Source organism: Chelonia mydas, chromosome 6 (assembly GCF_015237465.2).
Source record: "Chelonia mydas isolate rCheMyd1 chromosome 6, rCheMyd1.pri.v2, whole genome shotgun sequence".
NCBI classification, from domain to species: Eukaryota; Metazoa; Chordata; order Testudines; family Cheloniidae; genus Chelonia; species Chelonia mydas.
The window spans coordinates 121947573-121968073 of NC_051246.2; the positions used below are offsets into that span (position 1 = coordinate 121947573).

At 39.4% G+C, this 20501-nt stretch overlaps 1 protein-coding gene across 1 annotated transcript in view; it reads right to left on the reverse strand.

The window, feature by feature from the left end:
• Positions 1-443: 443 nt before the first annotated feature.
• The window catches only part of PSMA3 (proteasome 20S subunit alpha 3), a 28355-nt gene continuing 8297 nt past the window's right edge, over positions 444-20501 (reverse strand). Inside the window, exons 4-11 of the mRNA XM_037901182.2 lie at positions 19952-20053; positions 19725-19798; positions 18973-19045; positions 12647-12712; positions 5235-5281; positions 1782-1849; positions 1432-1496; positions 444-619 (exon numbers count right to left, since the gene is read on the reverse strand). Coding sequence (XP_037757110.1) covers positions 575-619; positions 1432-1496; positions 1782-1849; positions 5235-5281; positions 12647-12712; positions 18973-19045; positions 19725-19798; positions 19952-20053 — 540 coding nt within the window. The 3' untranslated portion in view covers positions 444-574. The remainder of the gene's footprint in view (positions 620-1431; positions 1497-1781; positions 1850-5234; positions 5282-12646; positions 12713-18972; positions 19046-19724; positions 19799-19951; positions 20054-20501) is intronic.

Sequence of the window (20501 nt, forward strand, 5' to 3'; positions counted from 1 at the left end):
TAGGGTTTACATGAGGCAGTTAGAGTGCAGTATTTTAGAGCACTCAAATTCACACCCCCTATAAACTGGACTGCTGTGAAACTATTATTCAGGATAGAATTGCAGTGTCTTCAACTTCATGTATAGCTTTACTAGTTAACTCAGAGTTAGACTGCTTTCAGATTTCTTTTGAAGTTAAGAAATAGCACTAGCTATCTACTCAACTGAAAAATGAAGGATAGTTCAAGTTTGAGTATTGTCTTTGATGTACATAAAGGTGAGACAAGTATACTGGTGCACTCAGATTACATTTGGTAACCTGGTGGTTTTTCCTCTTTCACTCTTGACACCATGGTCTTTGGCACAAAAGTTTACTAAAATTCATGCTTAGAGGCAATATCTTATCTTTTTTCATAGGTCAACACAGTTATGTCCAATTTTCAAATGAAGTCTGAACCATGATCTGACAGTAAATGGGAAATTTATTTTAGTGCAAGTTAACATCTTTCCAGCAAGTAAATAATAATCCATGGTTAACACATTAACCCCTTCTACAAATTAAGAAAATTGAAACTTGTCTTGAAGTAACAATGTGTTACATATTGTCGTCATCTGATTCATCTTCCTCTTTCAAGGACTCCTGTTTTGAAAAGAAAAGGCATAATCAACTCCTAGGTCTTGTTCAGTGGCTGCCTGGCAAGTCCTAGAAGTCAGCCTACATTCGACAAAGTGTCTGATTCTTTAAAGCTATATATCTGATATAGTCATTTACACTAGTTCACTATAAGCGAGTAGGAAATGTTGGTATGGTAATTGTATTGCATCCACTTTGTACAGGTAAACTAAAGCAGTAGAGAACAAGGCCCCATATTTACATGGATTGCATAGCACCGTGTGGCAGTCAAGAATAGTGTTGCATGGGAAAGTGTCAAATACTGCGACTTCAGTGGACAAAAAACGCTACTGAAGTGCAGCCATCAGCTTCCAAAACAAATACAGAACTAATACATGCTCCGATTGCTTCTATTTTTCCTAGTCAATTCGTGTTTTAAAGGGTTAGTGTACTGGATATAACTCATCATTAGTACTACTGTCAGTTCGCTCAGTTAAAAAAAATTAATCTGATGCATTTGGTTTATTATTATTTAGGCAAGGAGAAACATGCCTGCTGTATAAGACTTGAACCATAAATTGTTGAATGCACAATGACCAGCTGAAGATGCCACTGGATTGATTACTTTCTATTCTTCCTTCCAAAGTTTCAGGTAATTGTTTCTGAAACATTTTAATCTAAAAAAACACAGACTAGATTTGACTCATAACTAATGTACTTAAAATAATGCACTTCTAGCTGCCAAAACACTATATATAAAGTGCATTTTGTGCAGTTTATTCTATTTTGTATTTGTAAAATGGAGTTTTGAACCTGCTAAATAAAATTCTATTGCTTACCTTAGCATATTTCTCTGCTTCTTCTCTGATGTCTTTTGGAACAATTTCATGTTTTCCTTTTGTTACTGTGAATGAAGCCATATTTATAAAGACTTTAGAAATTACTGGTATAAGCATGGAACTTGTAAATCTCAAAGTAGCCAACTTCGTGGATAGAAGCAACAATAGAAACTACAAACATTAACAGGTATTTGTTACTTTCTCCGTAGTATGGGTGGAGTTTAGAATTTGAGTCTTCAATTTGTTTTACTCCCACAGAACTGACATCAGTTTTATTTAACTTGTTCATTTCTATAATCAAACATGGTGTAGCTAAAGGCAACAAAACAAGGAAAAATGAAATACATTACTTTCTCCAACCCAGCTGAGTTCAAGTTCAAAAGCTTTATCCTTCACTTCATCATGAACTATGTAGATTCTAGAAAGAGTGAGGAAAAACTGTTTATGAAGAGTTAGCCACTGACATTTTCCCTTCCCAAAGCCAAGGATTAATATGCAAAATAAACAGTTACGTTACAAAATTCTACTTGCCCCCTCCCTTCTTCTCCTGCTAGTTTGTAGTATCACAGTTTTCCTGTTTTTTTAACATGTTTCTGTGGTATGGTGAAGAGGACACACCAGTATTGTATGTAGTAGTTTTACATTAATGTAAAAAGTAAATGCTGAACGTAACATTCCCTCAATCACTTATAGTAGTGTTCACTAACAGTAAAGCTTTCAGCCAAGATACCCCCCAGCCATTTGGTCTTAACTCAAGCTGTCTCTTATAACCAGTAATAAGCACAGAACAAGTATCCTGATCAAAGATGCAGACAGCACAGCACTTAAGTGACCCCATGGGTATAATGCCTCAACTATTCATGAAACTGAAGCCAGCAAGTAGTTTTCCTAAAACTATATTTCTCCTGCAAGTCACATACAAAAAATAATGAAGACTCAGTAAATGCAGCTCAAACTTACAAATGTTCTCTAATAGTACACATGTGCATGCACACACCTTGCACATCTGTAGTTAGTAACTTGTGTATAAGCCCCTAGTTACATACGGAACTGGCCATGTGTTACAATTCTAATTCTGCATGCAATCGTGGTAACTTATGCCTGTGTTGTACATAGTTCTGAAACTAGCCATCAGTCTATAAAATAAAAGGCAAGCTGGCAATGATAACCAGACCGTAGACTGAATCTTATTTCCGTGTCCTGCAAGCATTTAATCTATTTATTCACATGAGGAACACTAAGAAAATGCCAAAGAAGTTAATGTTCTTCAACAGCCCCCTCAAAGCAGTTGGACAAGTTAACTTCCTAAACAAAACATTCAGTTCCAGATGTTACAGAAGCTTGCATTCTTCAACATTTGAATTTAGGATGCTTAAATGCAAAGCTGAAAACAGGTAGTTCTAATGGTGACATTATATCCCTTGTCCTCTAGAAGAGGAGCTAGAACCAACAAATTCACTAATTGCATTGGACCTATGCTCTGGACTTACTTGCCAACCAAGATCAGAGCTCTGAATGCCTCAAAGCCTGCAATCAATCACATGGAATTGTAGGCACTGATCCTGTGAATTGCTCACACTATTTTTGTTACCTCCACTCACATGCCCTCACCCCCCTTTGTCTCATCCACCTGTTATTTTTGAGACTAAGTGCTTGCCTCCAACAGCTATCATACTGCTAGTGCAGTAGAGGCCCCAAACTGGTTAAAGGATTGCTGATGAATTGAAAATGTAAAAAAGTGTAAAGTGCATTACAGCTGCATAGAGTTGCAACATTTCAAGCCTCCCGTGCCATGCAGTTCACTTTCAGTTTTTGTTCTAAAGAACTAGAATAGGAAAGTTTGGCCCCAGATCATGCAGCTTGAGAGAGTTTGATTCCCCCTTCTCACAGAGCTTCAAACAGGTATCAAGGTCAGAGATCCTACTTAAGTTCTCTGGTTCAGCACATCTCACAGCAACCTGAGACATCTGCTGTATGGAACATGCATATGCCCCCAATATAAAAAGGATTCATCCTAGTATATTTCTTAATAGCCTTTTAAGATATTGCTACAAAAATACTGGAATTTCATTTGCAACTAAACTTTACTATTAAAGTTTCACAGGCAAGTACACTAGATGTTCAAGAAACTCAGTGTAATTCCTACAGTGGCTAAAGTTTGAAGGGGAATAGTACTAACCCCTTCTCTAAAGTGTTTGCTGTCTACCATTTAATTCATACAAAATATCAGAGGACAGGCATCACTTTATAAATACCCAGCTGATTAGACCAACTCAGTGCCAGAAATGGAAACTAAAGCCTTGATCACTGAGGAAAAATGTCTAGGAAAGAAAGGGTCAAAGAGATACTGATATGAACAAACATGAAAATACAAAGGAAGAAGACATAAGAGTGAGCAATGTGGACAGCTACAATAAGCTCGGCAAGAAGACAGTTGGGGAATCCCTGAAGGGCCGTTTCGGAAGAATGAAGGTGGTATAAAGTTAAAACGCCACCCTTACAATGCTGGATGTGAAGAGGTCTCTCACTGACCCTTAGTTAGAAAGAGTAGTGTAACGAGAGAGTAAACTAGCATATTTAGAGGCAGAGGAAAAGTTAGGGCCAAAGGGGAAGAAAGTGGAGTCACAGACAACTCATGCCAGATTGTACATATTGTTTGACAGAGTTGGAAAGGTCCTGGATTGAGGGGAAGACCGCCATAAGGCAGGTTAACATGTAGGAAAGATTCCAGAACACATGCAGCCTGCTGCTACCCCCAACACTGGACTCAAACACTCCTATTTCTTCAATTCTGCATCCCAGTTCTATTTTCTCTCCTGCCTGTGTTTGTGGTTTATAGCAGCAGGGAAATGCGCTCAAGTTCAACAAGAGGTATGTGGCCAGCAGATCAGACTAGGAAGGAAGTGTGACTATCCAGCACTGTCTAAGGTACACAGTGTATAAAATACTACTTTAGTCTTAATTACCTAACATGGTATTTATAACACCTGTTTGCAAGTTTAAGGTTTCTAAAGCTATTAAGCTACTGTGCCATCAGATTGGATTGTTAGTTTTCTCCAGGAGTCAGCTAAGTCCTATCATTTCTCCATGCACACAGTAGAAGGCTACATGTCATCTTCTGGATAAATTGCACTGCACTTACTCTCCTAACCAAGCAGTGATGCACCTTAATCAGCTAGCAAGGAGAAGAGAGAGGTGTTAATGAGGTCCTCTCCAGGAACAGTGTTCCTTTGCTTCATTCCCAGATACTGCCAAGCGAGGAAGCATCTGAAACCACAATTAAGTTTGCATAGGTCTATTTCCATATACCTCTGTATTATGAACTATGACCAGCTTCCCTTTCTCTCAAAGTGTTTACATTTAAAAAGAGTAGAAACACAGCCAAAACATTTATCTACACTTAACCCACTGTTCCAAGCAACACCTAAAGTGACTAATGGAAAGGATAAAGATACATGTTTTCGCTTGGTTTCCTTAGTGTTGCAAAAAGCTCAAAGTTGACTCGTTTCACTGTTTCCTCTGTATAGTCATGCTGGATATAGATCTTTCACACAGCAAGGAGGGAGGGAAACCACACATTTAAAATAGGGAAAGAAGATTCTAAAGCTACCAAAGTTAGTACAGGGACAGCCCTAGGAACAGGAGTAGTACTTTAAGCTTCCAATTCTTTTTTTTTTAAAATGACTCCATTCCATATTAGGGCCAGTTTGCTGATCTATTGAGGTTTGTTTATTTTTCACAAGGGAGGGATAAGAGGGAAAAAAGAGCACTGAGGATGAAAGGCCAGAAGAAAGGAAACTTACATTTTTGCAACTTCTTTAACAACATCACGGCAAGTCATTTCTTTCATCTGTGGGTAAGGAATGTACAATTTAGTTGAGAATTTAACATTTTGTATTTTTGGAAAACACTTATCCACTAGGGGAAAGCCAGGATATTGGTGGCTGATCTACCAAAGTATATTACCTATGCAGGAACAAAACAAGAGTATCTCCTGCACAATCCTGCCACGGTCTCAGTCAAGAATAGAACCAAATTAAATTATCTAATTCTTTATTTTCACTTTTTATTCAAACTGCTACTTTTGTATGAGTCCCAAAAGTTCTTTCCCATTTTCATTCAGTTACAGACAACTCAGACACACAGATCTTCAGTTTGTGTCCCTTTCAACTGAACAGCTTTCTATAAATCTCAGCATGCATACCTTTACTGATTTATACCTTGATGCCTTTTGACAGACTGTAACTCATGAGACTATCATACCAACAGATGCATCTCTATCTTAGCAACTGTTCTAACAATCATACTTCAAGAGTCTCTAGGGCATTCCGGTTTACATGTAGTGTCCTACTGGTAAATGCTATTCTAATTTTGATAAGACAGACCTTGGGAGGCTGAACAGAGGATTAGTTTTTCATTTTGCAGTTTTTCCCTCAAACTCATCTAGTTATAGCAAGTCCTGAGGCAGTCCACTGACAGCTGCGCAACATAAAGTTTCACACTTGATAATGACAGGTTTCAGAGTAGCAGCTGTTAGTTTGTATCCGCAAAAAGAACAGGAGTACTTGTGGCACCTTAGAGACTAACAAATTTATGTAATGGTAACGTTTACAAAGTTAAATTCCAGGTACATGGTACAAGCTCATGTAAAAACATTCATACACATCAGATCTCAACAACCTCCTCCTTTTAGAATAGTGGAAAAGCAACACATCCTGTCATGCTGATTTAATGCAGGCACAAAACTAGAAGATCCTCGTTCCCTTTCCCCAATAATTGATTCTTAACGGAGACAGGATCATATCTGGACAAACAGACAACAAGATGGGATACAAGTCTACTGTGCTCCAGCATGACTTGTGCTAAATGTTCACGTGTTGCTGTACGATAAAAGTTCCCTCGTACGCATTAATCTATTCTCATTTCAAAGCAGAGTAGATCAGAGCACACTAGGGAACTTTTAATGGGCAGCAGCAGGTCCAGACAGACATCTCTTGCACAGCAGGCTCGGATGGGGTAGATTTACACCCCATCTTGCCATGAACTAACTGTTTGTGTTGACACAAGCCCTAAGATATCACACACCAGTATCTTTGTATAACTATTGCATGCACCACAGAACTGATTTTTGCACTTATGCACACAAGTTACTTGTGAAAGAGTGAGATCTATTAGTCTTGTGATGTTACAAAGGGTTGCAGGCCACATGGTTTGGCTAGACATTATCCCTGGCCTCCTTTTTCATCTCAGATTTGTTAATCCTGCAGACAATATCAAAAGCTTGACACTGAATTTATCATTCAAAGCATTACTTGTATCATTCAGTGTTCATATCCAAAGTAACACGTGGGAAATTTAAACATTAGATAGCACATGAATTGTCTCAGAAGAAGCTGAATTTGAGAGATACTAAAAAACTTTTCCCTGGGTGAATACAGAGTCACACTCTGAGGTATTAAGTGTTTACAGCTACCACTTGATGCGATTAATACAGTAGTTCTTCATAATGTGAACCACTTAAAAGGAAAAATATTTCACTAAAACCACATCCCCTCCCAGCTTCTGTATCTTCACTGCAATATGCTTAGCTGTTCCCCTATAAATCTTGGCTGTCTAAAATCTGACAGTACTAAGAAGGAAAAGACTTGCTTTAATAGGATAGGTGTAGCTACTTCCTTACCTCTCCCCTCTTTTCTGGATGTAGATTTTTATATGTAATCTCCAGCAGGCCATATTGTCCGTCACTTCAAGTCACCTTGCAGTTTGCTACTTCTAATTTTATATGTTTGGTACAGATTAACTTTTGAACAAGTTTCAAACATGCACCTGACAAATAGGTCAAAGTCTCTGGAAACCTGGGGCTTGTCTCCACTTACCGGGGGGGACAGGAGACACGCCTCTCTCTCCCCCAGCCAGCTGGACTGCAGCACTGGCAGGGGAGATGCCTCTCCCCGCTCCAGCACAGTATCTTGATTAGCAGAATGTGTTTTCTCACCATCTGATTAGGTAGGAGATAATGCCTCAATAAAACTGTCAGTAGTCTGCCAGAGCAATGCTTCTAGCAAGCTCCACACCGGTTTGTAAAGGTCTTATAAACCTCATTCTTGGCCATTACCTATCATTTAATTTTTTTCACCATTACACGATCTACATTATTTTTTCTCATGCTTTTAAAAAATGGCAAAAATAGTATTTCACTGTTCCTGGCTTACAATTGCATAAGAGACCAATTACTTGGATCAGCTGGCAGAAATTTTCTTGCATTGAGGTTAGTCATTGGATCAATATAACACTGTCCCTCAACTTGAACTGTGCTCTGAATTCAGAAATAAGAGCATGTGTTAAGCATTCCATGAAAGCTTTAACTATGAGCCTGCAGGAGTGAGCCTTTCCCATTTATAGATTGCAAAGGAATAGTCTCTAGGTAAGACAAATAAAGCTAAGACAAATTCTAATAAGCATATTTTGGTTGAGCTCCTCTTATGAAAACTAGGGGGTCTGATTGTTGCCGCGTTCAACCCTCATTAGGGTGAACGTCAGCTTTGCACACTTTTGCTGAAATTCATCCAGGAACATAGGTGGCCACAGAAAGTCCCCCAATGCAGCAGAACTGTTGTGGTTACACTCACATGTGACTGGGTAACTGTTCAGTGGGTGCACAGAGAACACTGTACCTCCTACATGTGACCGAACTGGGTTCCCCACTAGCTATGCATAGGCCACTACAGAAAAGGGCCAAGGAATGGAAAAAGGCCATGGTTACAGCGGGTGTGACACGGAATGTTATTAGACCAGTGTGCAGGAGTCACAGGTCTGATACAGCAACTGCAAAGAGAGTATGTATCTGCTCTGGCCACAGGTTGGGGATGTTCATTCTGTAACACCCCCCCACACACACACCATGCCTCACTTTCCCCATTTTCCAAAAGGGAATAATGATATTGACCTTCCTCTGTAAAACACTGATATTTATAAAGGAAAAGCACTAAATATTGTTGGCTTTTTCATTTGAGTTTTAAAAGGACATTACCAAAACTAGGACTTGATGGAAATGTTTTTGTCTGATTTCCAGTGACAACAATTCCCTGTTGTGGATTTAAACCTCCCCTCAGTGTTTGCAAAGCTTTTTGTGGGCCGGAGGACACGTGGTTTACCTAGGGGCCTAGTCCTGCAAAGTATTACTCATGTAACTGTTACTGATGTGAGTGGCCTTATGGAAAGAAGTGGGAGAACTTCATGTCAAGTGGCAGTTTGCCTGAGCCCATGCGTTTGTAAAGTGCTGTGTACATTTACAGAGCTGTGTGTGTTTCACTGTAATAACCGAGACACTGGAACGTTGTACGTGTCCATGAGAAGCTGAAGGTAAACTTCACCATGCTACTTTAGTTGTCCAAGCTGATCCAGTGTAAAAATATAAACATGAAGATTGAATAGTTTATAGGACTTCTCAAGTGTTTTGTATTGTTAATACAAGAGGATGGTAGTAAGGGGAATTTGAGCCTTAGTGTCCTGATTTAAAAACAAACTTTTACTTTGATTTCTAAATTGCAGTATTATATTTTACATTCAGATGAGACCTTTACAGATGGAGACCTGTCTGAACATTAAATATCTCAAGCATTTTGCATAGGAGGAAAAGATTTTTCCTATCCAAAATTCCCCTTGTCTTTCCAAACTGCTGCACAGTGCTCTCTGTGCTGTTGACCTAGCTGGCTGTTGATCTTCCTCCCCAGAGGCAGCTGTATTTCAGTGAAGCATGTACTGATCCTTGTGGAAGGAGGTTGTAGGAATGAACAGATAGGTACTGCAAATGTCACCTGAAGACAGACCTTCACTAAGACCCAGCCAGGTACTAGCAGTAGGATGTTGGGAGCTCTTGGTGGGCTAAGGGCAGCCGTGAAAGTATGTAGGTGATGGCGCAACTCCGCATATTACCTCTATATTGGTGCTGCACATAAAATTCATTCTGCACATGGATGGAAAAAATTAGAAGGAACACTGCTTTGCATTACTGTGATAGCACCACCAAACAGCTGGAAGTTCTCTACAGACAATGACAGCCATGTCAACGTGCGTTGGAGATTATTTTGTTTATACTGAATTATTATGCCCCACTGATAAGATCAGACAATATTTGGAAATATAAGGAAGACATTAGCAGGCTACAATCCTAGCACTACATACAAAGAAAGCATTATTAACAAACACCCTCAGGAGTAAGCTATGTCACTCAAATGCAGCAAGGTATATTCTGAAATTGACACAGCATTGTTTCTCAGATGCCAAGGATACAGTCAGCATTATCTTTTAGCCTCTATATTTTCAACACAGTGTATGAACATTAGACTGAACTTTTAAGACAGATCTCTGATCAAATCCAGCCTGACACATACAGTAGATTAAATGAAATTTAATTATAAAAATTAAGCAAATTAAGCAATTTGTTAAGATACAAGATATGGAAAATGGGCTACATTTTAATGGTGGTTCAAAAAAAATGTAGCATAAACCAGGACCAAATTAAATTCCCATAGATCTCTAAATTTTAAGAACTGGTAGGTACATTTTCAGACTGCCAAAAAAAAAGATGCAGGAGGGAGATGAAGTGAGCTTTGTGGTAAATCAGTTTTTTCCTGCTCTTTTAAAGGGCTTACTAGTTTCAGTAGGTTCATGTTCTCAGATGCACTATGTGTTTGTGTATACAGTGTTTTATAGTAAATAAAATGTAAGTTAGACAAGAGAGCTGGAGAGAAATCAAATTAAATTTAAGATCCTAAAACAGTACTGCAGAAGTTATTAGCATGAGGCATGTTTAAATAAACTTCAGCGCAGTCAACCAAAACAAGTATTAGTTTTACATAACTGTCTAAATGCACATTAGATAAATTTAAATGTTTTGATATGAAACCACTTAAGTCTCAAGATAATAAGCAATCCATCTGTATTTTGCATTACTGTAACTCCCACAATTTGGAACCCTTTCATAAAATAATGGGATACCATTTTTAATAAGATTATAACAATTTATACAGTTACATGGTTGATCTAACGCTGTATTAACAGGAAACTAATACACTATTTAATCAGAGCAGAGCTAAGAGGAGGGAAAAAGGCAGGTTGGTTTCCCCATATCAGCACAGTTTATGGGCAACAGGTTGTATTTTTGCATATGATGTTCCCTGTTCAGGTAAAAGTTAGTTGCATTTATAGTTTGTTGACTTATAAGAACTTTCAACAATCCTATCTTACAAGGGGTTTTCTTCTAAAAACAAAATACTTATATGGTATTATAGGAAGATTCAACTGCAGTATTATGGAAGAGAACATGTTGAACTGATATAGTTCCTCCAGTCTCGTAAGTGTTTACGAAATTGACAGGTTTCAGGAATTCAACAAAAAGCTGTACAAGAGCTTTTTGCTAAATTGTCTCCTACCACCTGGATGTGCCCCAGATAAGCTAGTAAGAGAGTGTTTCTGGATCAAGGCATGGCTGACTGCTGTAAGCCACCAGTATTTTCGAATGCCTCAATCTAATTTTTTTACACCAAAACTGAACGAGTTTAATTGTATTTCTTCATAGTGTTCTGATGTAATTCACACATAGGAACACTATCATGCTAAGGTGTCTGGGCTTTCAGTTTAAATAAATATTTTCATGAAGACTTTGTTATTAGTCCATTTCACACTAAGGAGCAACACGACCAGTGAATGAAGTAGTCCGTAACTGCAATTTCATTCTTCTCCATTTGCTAGAAACCACTGTTACCAGTTTTCCACCAAAGCACAGAAAGCCCTACATAATCTCTAGCACAAGCTAAGCAATCCATTTTTTGCACTCTTAAATCAAAGGTTGTCTAATATATCCAAGTTATTAGATGAATAATTTGTATTTTACACAATTAACTGACTTCAGGAGCACTATAGAACAAAGGTGTGATGACTGATATTTGCAGGTTAACTGAGCTCTTTGGGAGAGAAAGTCCCAAACTCTCCTGTTAATAGTAATAAATTAACATATTGCTTTTCAAGTTTCTTTGCAAACCTGAAACAATTTAAGTAGTTATAACACACTTCCTTATATGTGGCTCAATAACCATTTAATAAATGCAGTTTACTCCACATGCTTTTGATTACTTTACCTATGCTCTGTCTACTAAACCATTTCTCCTGGGAGTTTCCAAACCTCTGAGCAACTTCAAAGTTATTCTTCTCCCCTTCTCCTTGTAAAATAGATATCTATTTTCTAAGAGGTGTCCTTTTACTGCCCCCTCCCCAAATTATGCAGGCTTGTGCGGAAAGATGGGCAATGTTCCAATACTGGATTAGTAAAAGTTTCAAATTCATCATCTGTGACTTCAAATGTAGAAACGGGAGCTTTCTACCGCTGGGAAGAAGAGATTCCCGGTTTTCCAATGGAGCCTTACATTAGCCTTGGAGGATCTCAAAATCTGACTTCAGAGTAATTACGTTTATTTCAGGCAATATTTAGAGGTTTTTAAACCTCTCATTTGGAGGCCAGACAGTTGTATTTATGTGAGCCAAACTTCATAGGTGGAGGGGAAAGTTTTAACAAAAACAGTTCTAAAAGCGGTTTGTGTTCTGTATATACTGCATTTGACAGTGTAAGTTGGTATACAAGTTTAGCTGGTACAGGTACTGCAAAACTCAAGTTTTTTTGCCAATCATCATTAATATAGCCATCCAAGCTTTTTATGCTACATTATATATATATATAGCATAAAAAGCTTTATTGACAGTATATCTATATACTGCTTTAAGAAATTCTTAGAAAAAATGATATCAACATGATACTCAACAAGTATATTGAAAGGGAGCAAGATGACTGGCTGGTGCTTCACCTGATGAGAACAAACATCTCTGATCTTACTTCTCCATGACAGTATATTTTAGTACAATTCATAGTATTCCTCTGGTCATTCAGGATAGGAAAGAGATGGGGCTGCAGCCTCATTCATTGTTCTTTAGGGGATGTTCCAGTCACAGTGGGCTATAGGGAAATGTTCCTGTACAGAGCAAGTAGCTTCATCTACTTGCTAGCCTCCCTTGTGCCAGAGTGCACTGATGCCCACTAAACCTTACCTTCAAAAACCTAAAAGTTACAGCACAACAATGGTAGCTAGGAATATCTGTCTTGAAATGGATTAGTACAAAATAATTGGATATACTGTATATTATATTATTAATACCATCCTACCTGAAGTTTTTCAATCTCTGTCTTTGCAGCCTGTCTGGCTTTACCAATGGCACACCCCCAATAACCCTATAAAAGCAACAAAAGAAGAGATTAGTTAAAGTTTGGTTATAATCTTTCTTACAAGGAGGGTTTCTTTAATATTCTTTAGTTGTAAGAACTAGTAGTTTACAATGTAGAACTCTGAGTATACCTGTAGATAATATTACAGTAACAACAAAACATCTTTCTCAGTAAACTCCTCAGAGTGGAATCCTATTTATACTGGTGTTTTAACAGAATAAGTGAAAACTCCCAAAAACTTAACAGACAAAGTGGGCATAGTAATATCTTTTATTGGACCAACTTCTGTTGGTGAGAGGCAAGCTTTCGAGGTTTACACAGAGCTCTTCTTTAGGACTGGAAATTAACTCAAAGTGTCACTGCTAAATACAAAGTTTGAACAGATTGCTTAGCATAAGAAGTTAACACATATTTCAAGGTAACCCCCGCGGTCATAAGGAGGAAGGGAAGGGAGTAGGGGAAACATCTGGGGTAGAAATGGGGTGTGTGCGGGGGGGGGGGGGGGGGGGGGGGGGGGGGGGGGGGGGGAATGGAATTGTTAGGGGATTGCAGATAGTTGTAATAAGCCATAAATCCAGTGTCTCTATTCAGTCCATGATTTTTAGTGTCTAGCAAAGTTATGAATTTAAGCTTCCACGCTTGTCTTTTGAAAGTATTGTGCAAGTTTCATTCTATATCAGGTCTCATCCTCAAAGGATCACTTTGTGACAAGTGTTCACCCATAAGCGATATTGTGTTTTTGTCTTTGATCATTTTCCTACATTCATTTGAGAGCATAGCGATTGTCTGGTTTCAGCCACATAGTTGCTATGGGGCATTTAGTGCACTGGATGAGGTACACCACATGTAGCAATAGGCATGTGTAGGATCCATGGATCTTAAAAGGTGTGTTGTGGGGAGTGTTGATCATTGTATCAGTGGAGATATGTAAGCAGGTTTCGCATCTGTGGTTCTGGCAGAGTCTGGTGCCACTTTGAGTTAGTGTGTCCTGGTCTGTGTGGAGTTTACTTCTGATGAGCTTGAAGAGCTCAGGGGGTTATTTGAAGGCCAGAAGAGGGGATTCAGGAAAGATTTCCTTCAGGATGGGGTCCCCATCAAGTATGGGTTGTAGCTATTTGATGGTACCCTGTAGTATGGGTTCCAGTGTGTGGTGGCAGGTGACACCTAGGGGTGTGCAGTTGGAGGAGGTTTAAATTCAATGTTGAAGCCGGTTCTCTTGTGGTATTTGGATGGTCCATTCCATGATGTGATCTATTTCTTTAGTGGAGTGCACCCCTCCACTGCTAGAATGATCAATGCTCTCCACAACACATCTTTCAAGATTGATGGGTCCTACACATGCCTATCGCAACCTGGTGTACTTCATCCACCGCACTAAATGCCCCGATAGCAACTATGTGAGTGAAACCAGACAATCACTACACTTTTGAATGAATGTAGGAAAATGACAAAAGACAAATACCGGTCACTCGTGTGTGAACACTTTTCACAAATTTCAGAGTAGCAGCCGTGTTAGTCTGTATCCGCAAAAAGAAAAGGAGTACTTGTGACACCTTACAGACTAACCAATTTATTTGAGCATAAGCTTTCGTGAGCTACAGCTCACTTCATCGGATACATCGTGAGCTGTAGCTCACGAAAGCTTATGCTCAAATAAATTGGTTAGTCTCTAAGGTGCCACAAGTCCCCCTTTTCTTTTCACAAAGCAATCACTCTATATCTGACCTATCAGTCTTCATCTTCAAAGGAAACCTGCACACTTTCAAAATATGAGCTTGAGAGCTTAAATTCATAATTTAGCTACATACTAAAAATAATGGACTGAACAGACACACTAGACTTAGGGTTTATTACAATAATTTATATAACCAACGAGTAAACCCCCCCAGCTGCCCTCCCCCTTCCCTCCCCCCCATGACTAGAGGGGTGTTAACAGGCCACTTCATCTCCAATGGTCCCTTGAAATGTGTTCACTACTCAGGCTGAACAATCTGTTCCACCTGGCCTTTAGCTGTGACGCCGAGTGCCTCTCCCAGGCCTGAGGTGGAGCTCCATGCCAGCTCGAAAGCTGGCCTGCCTCTCTCTCGCCAACAGAGGTGGGTCCAACAAAAGATGCTACATCATCCCCCTTCTCTCGCTAATACCCTGTGGTCAGCCTGGCCGCAACACCGCATACAAAACTAAACATGCCCTTTGAATTGTCTCATCACTTCCGTCCCCAAAAAGTCCGTTTGGCTGGACAACATATATCCATCTCTGGGAATTGACATACCACTCTACACGCCGCCTTGTCACTATTTTTCCCCAACATCTCCCCTCATGCCATCTGTCCCTTCCCATCCTTCTCCTTTGCCGAACTCCCACTGGTCTGTTTCTGCCTGGAAGCATCTTACGTGTTAAAGCCTAGCTGTTCTTACTGATTTTTGTTGGACCCCCAAAATTGCAGCTTTAAAAGTTTCATGTGCCCTGGAGTGTCTTTGCAGAATACGTTTTCTGTATTCCTCATGCTTATGTGGGAGAGGTGGTCACCAAACATTTGTTTAGTCACAAAGGAAGCATTAATCTCCTAATTTTTGCACTGCAAGCACAGTGGTAAATACAGTGGAGTTTAACCACGTATACCATTTGATGAAGAAAGGAGATCTATATCAGTGACTCACCTTCTTATACCTCACAGCACAGAAGTCAATGTAATACACAAACTACTGAAACACAAGGTTGAAATGCCTATGGGTCTGTCTAGTCCAGTCTGTCTTTTGACAGTGGCTAGTACCAGAAGCTTCAGAGGAAGAAGCCCTATAGTGGACGATTATGGAATAATCTGTCCACAAAGGTAGTTTCTTGCTAACCTCATTCATGTTAACTATGACCTGAAGCATATAGGGTTTACATCTTTCCTAAAAAAAAAAAAAAAGTTTTTATCTTTATAAAAGCATGAACGCTCTCAGTACACAGATATCTAATAATGTTTAAATCCTAAATCCTTGGATTTAATGATATCCTGTGGCGCTGAGTTCCACAGGTTGTGTACAGTAGTATTTGTTTTACCAGTTTTGAATCAGCTTAAAGAAAGGTTTACAAGTCTTCAATTCCAAGATCATCCCAGCAACTATTTTAAAAATAGGTACAGCATTTCCTACCCTCCAGTATATTGAGACATGGCATATTCTTATTAACAGATCAGCCACCTAATTATTAAAGTCCTTCAGAATTCTTGGATGGATGCCATCTAGCACTGGCAACTTGCTACTCTTTAATTTATCAGTTATCTCCAGCAACTTCTCTTGATACCTACTCTTATCAGGGAATAAAGGTATCTTCACAATATCCTCTGCAGTAAAGACTAATGTAAAGAAACCATTAGGCTTTTCTGCAGTGTCCTGATCCTCCTTAATTGTATCTTTTACACCCTAGCCATGCAGTAGACCCACAGATTCTCAATGTTTCTTGCTTCTGATACTAACAGAACGTGTTACTTGTTTTTTCAGATCTTTGGCTATTCTTCAAATTTGTAGCCTCCTAATTTCCATTTTACCTACCATAGTTTCCTAGTAATTTAAAACCTTCTTTACAGAGGCTCTGAAGTTCCCCCTGTGTGGCTGGTCCTGTGCATGGAAGGAGAAGCTTTTCCATAAAAAGCTACTGTAGACATTGATGTGATTTGTCTAAAACTAGCTAGGAATAGCTAACCAATACCTGTGCTTGTTATGGTTAGTATATATCTGTTAGATATTTGCTATAGTAAAATATGTTTACTCAAAGAGGTGCTCATTAGGATAAAATGCAAAGTGTCAGATTCTATGAATATTCATGCCCAACGTAAGTATTTAAATATATTCAAACAAGACTATGAAAATAAACCAATAGCTGAAATTTCCAAAGTGAAACTGTTGTGCTGCAAAGTTTCAATTTTAACCGTAATATTCAATGGTGAAGTAATATAACACTGACCTAGTACACCTCTACCCTGATATAATGCAGTCCGATATAACATGAATTCGGATATAACATGGTAAAGCAGTGCTCCGGGAAGCAGGGCTGCTTTACCTCGTTATATCCAAATTCATTTTACCGCAAGCGGTTCCTCTGTCCCCCCCCCCACACACACACTTGCTGCGGGCCCCCCACCCCAGCTCACCTCCTCCCACGAGTGCGCCACCGCTCTCCTTCTCCCCCCTCCCTCCCCTCCCAGGCTTGCTGACCAAACAGCTGATTCGGGCAAGCCTTGGGGGGAGAGAGGAGAAGCAGAGTGGTGGCAGCGCGCTGAGGGAAGGAGGCGGAGGCAGAGGGGAGATGAGCTGGGGCGCAGGGAGGGCTGCAGCAAGTAACCGGGGGGGAGAGGGGAGTGCAGAGGAACCACTCCCCGCCCCAGCTCACCTCCGCTCCACCTCCTCCCCTGAGCGCGCCGCCATCACTCCGCTTCTCGCCCTCCCGCCCTTCCTCCGTTCCAGGCTTCCCGCGCCAAACAGCTGACTGGCACGGCAAGCCTGGAAGGGAGGGCGGGAGAAGCAGAGCGGTGGCAGCGCACTCGGGTGAGGAGGCGGAGGCAGAGCAGAGGTGAGCTGGGGCGAGGGGCAGTTCCTCTTCTTACCCCGACATATCGCGGTCTCACCTATAAGACGGTAAGATTTTTTGGTTCCTGAGGACCATGTTACATTGGGGTAGAGGTGTATGTATATACCACAAGATACACACATGCTTTTCTATGACTCTAATAGGGACAGTTTCTCAAATTTTAACACAATTATGGTCACAAGGGAGTGAGAGGAAAAATTTAAACAATACAAATGTGAATTATATTTAGGAGTTGTTTAAGAAAACATTACTAGATGCCCCACAAACCCCACAATTCCAGTGTCAATAAAGAATGATTCTTTGGTTTAAAAAAATCCTAATTAAGAAAGAGACATGAAAGGAGCAGTAAAAAAAAATCATAATCAACAGAAAGAGGAAATCAACAGGAAAGACTAAAAATTATCAGTTATTAAATACAGACAGTTGACAGGAAAAGTTAAAGGTATAAATGAAAAAAAGCTACCACCAATAGGATTAACAATAAGTAGTAATTTTTTAAATATCAGGAACAAAAGAAAACCTAGCACTGGTATCGGTCAGTTATTCAACAGGGATGGAAAAGCTGTTGATACAGAAGAGGCAGATGTAGTCAGTACGTTTCCGTTTTGCATTTGGAAAGAAGCCGGATGATGTATTCACAGCTTACACTGATAGTGAAACACTTGCCACTGAAAAATGTGACTACGGAGGGTGTTCAAAAGTATCTTGCATCCAGGAGGTTTAAAAGTACTGGCTGATGCGCTCTGACCCGCTGATATTGATATTTAAGGGATCTTGGTGTACTGGGAGAGTTCCACAAGACTGAAAACGGCCGGAGTGCCAACATTTAAAAAAGGTAAACGGGAGGACCCAGGTAACCATAAGCCTTTTTAAGCAGATGCAATTTTAATTCTAACATTTAATTTCTGAGTCTCTGCAACCTTAGTGCTCTTTTAATATAGTTTGTGTATAATATATATCTAGGTTGCACCTGAAAACTAAATCAGGAAATTCAGATCAAGGCGTAGAGACTATCCTTAGCTATCCATACTTTGAAAGATTTCCTTGCCTTACAAATGATCTTACTAAGCACGTCCTTAGGGATATAAAATGCACAGGGCTTTACTGTTACAGTAGTACTACACTTCCTGCTGTTGTCTATGGCCTTGTATTGTCCTGTTTCTTCTTTAGCTGACTATTCAGAGATAGCCCTGTCAAGCATTATGATTTACAAGAGATGTGTCTGTCTTGATGTGACATTATTAAAGCAGTGTCTTAAGGGAGTCTACTTGGAGGTAGCCGTTAGTAAGTGGGACTCTTACTACAGTGCCACATGCTTTTTGTGTCAGAGTCCCATCTACTAATACCTGACTTCAGAAGACAGAACAAAGAAAGTGATGTGCTGGGTTTCTGACACATTTAGCAGAGGGGTTTAACAGACAAGCTACTTTTCCAAAGATGTCCTTGACACTCATCTTTAACAAATAAGTGATACCAGGTGTGAGAAACGCTGTCAATTACAATTGACAGTGATTCTGAAGAGGTCTATCTCAAGAGTACTTAGTTTGCAAACAGACAAGCCACACCAATGCCATACAACACTACCAGTTCAACTTTCATCCAGCAGTAGTGACCACTATGCAAAGAGAAAATCCTATATTCCATGACCCTATTAGGTCAGAAGATATTTGAGGCTATTTCAAAATACTCACATATGAAACACCTGATGGATCAATCATGTAAAGCTGAGCACCATCATCCTCATCGTAAGACCCTAACATGAAACTGAATAAAGAAAACGAGATATTAGAAGACAGGTTATGCACGGTGCTACAAAAATCACACTAAATTACAAAGATTAATTATACTGCCTTGATTTTTTTGCACACAATAGACAAGGTCTCATCATTGCTCTTGTAGTGAAATCTCCACTACATACTACCTTCCAACAAGTAACTCAACTTATCCTTTTGGGTACCCTCATCCCCAAAGTTGTCAGTATAATTTTGCTCGACCTATAGCTAAAGACCATCTTTCTTGAGTCACTGACTTACTGGTCCCTTGGATTGTCTTTTAAGATAGGCATCACTGTATTTACAATGCCTCACTTAGCTAAAGGGCCAGAGAAGCAAATTTTCAAATGACAATTTTGCTTTCGTGATTCCCATGGAAGTTACCAGCACAAGTGTCTCAGTTTTAAAATTTAGGAATAATTAGATATTTTGCCTAGTAATCAAATGCATCTTTACACAGACATGTGAGCTCTTTACCTGAAGTCCTCCTCAATATTACTAATATAATTACACTTATTTTTAGGATATAGATAGATAGATAGATACACACGCACGAAGGCACAGATACACCAAGGTGAAAAATCACCTTATAAATACCCAAGATAGATTTATCTATTGTGCACTGAATAAAGATTCTCACAATCAAGCACAAGCATTTAAAAAACTTATACCTGCAGCCAAAAGGTCTGACAGCACTGTATAGTGTGTAGGCATGTACATACATGGCCACTCTGTCGGCAAGATGCTGGGGGGGAAAAAAAAGGGAGGAGTTTAGAACATTTAATTTAATGAAATAAACATGCCTCAAGTAAAACAATTCAAAACAGGCTACCTTCCCTGTCATGGGATCTAAGGAAACCTAAAGAATGAATTTGTGCTAAAAGCACCAGTTACTTACCTTCAATGGAATATTATATCCATAGTTGGATCTAAAGTTAGAAGCTTCTTCTCTAGCTATGTCTGCCAAAGAACGAGCATCTGCCAGGAGTCCTGCTACTGCCTGAAATGAAGAGTATCACCGGCTAAAGTCCACACTCAGATAAATTACCAATATTTCTTGCAAGGTAATTGACAAATTTTAGACATCTAATTCTGTTACTGTGACTTAAACAAGTTTTTACTGCACCATACATATGCCCTTTCAAAACTGACCAAACCAGAATTTACACCTGTCAACAAGCTGAAAAAAACACCAATGAAGTATCAAACCTTTTCAAAATTATTCAATAAACACATAATTGATGTATTATTGTAAATCACATAAAATAAAGGTATACTCTTAAGATCCAACTTCTATGTAAGCTGTAAGGTTAATGTAAAATAAACAAAAAGCATGAGAACAGGTCAAAAATAGACAAGCACCCCTAACAGTATATATTTTTCCCCCTGGATTTTAAGACTTCTTGAACTGCAACAACAGTTGTGACAGCATTACAGTTCTGCTGACA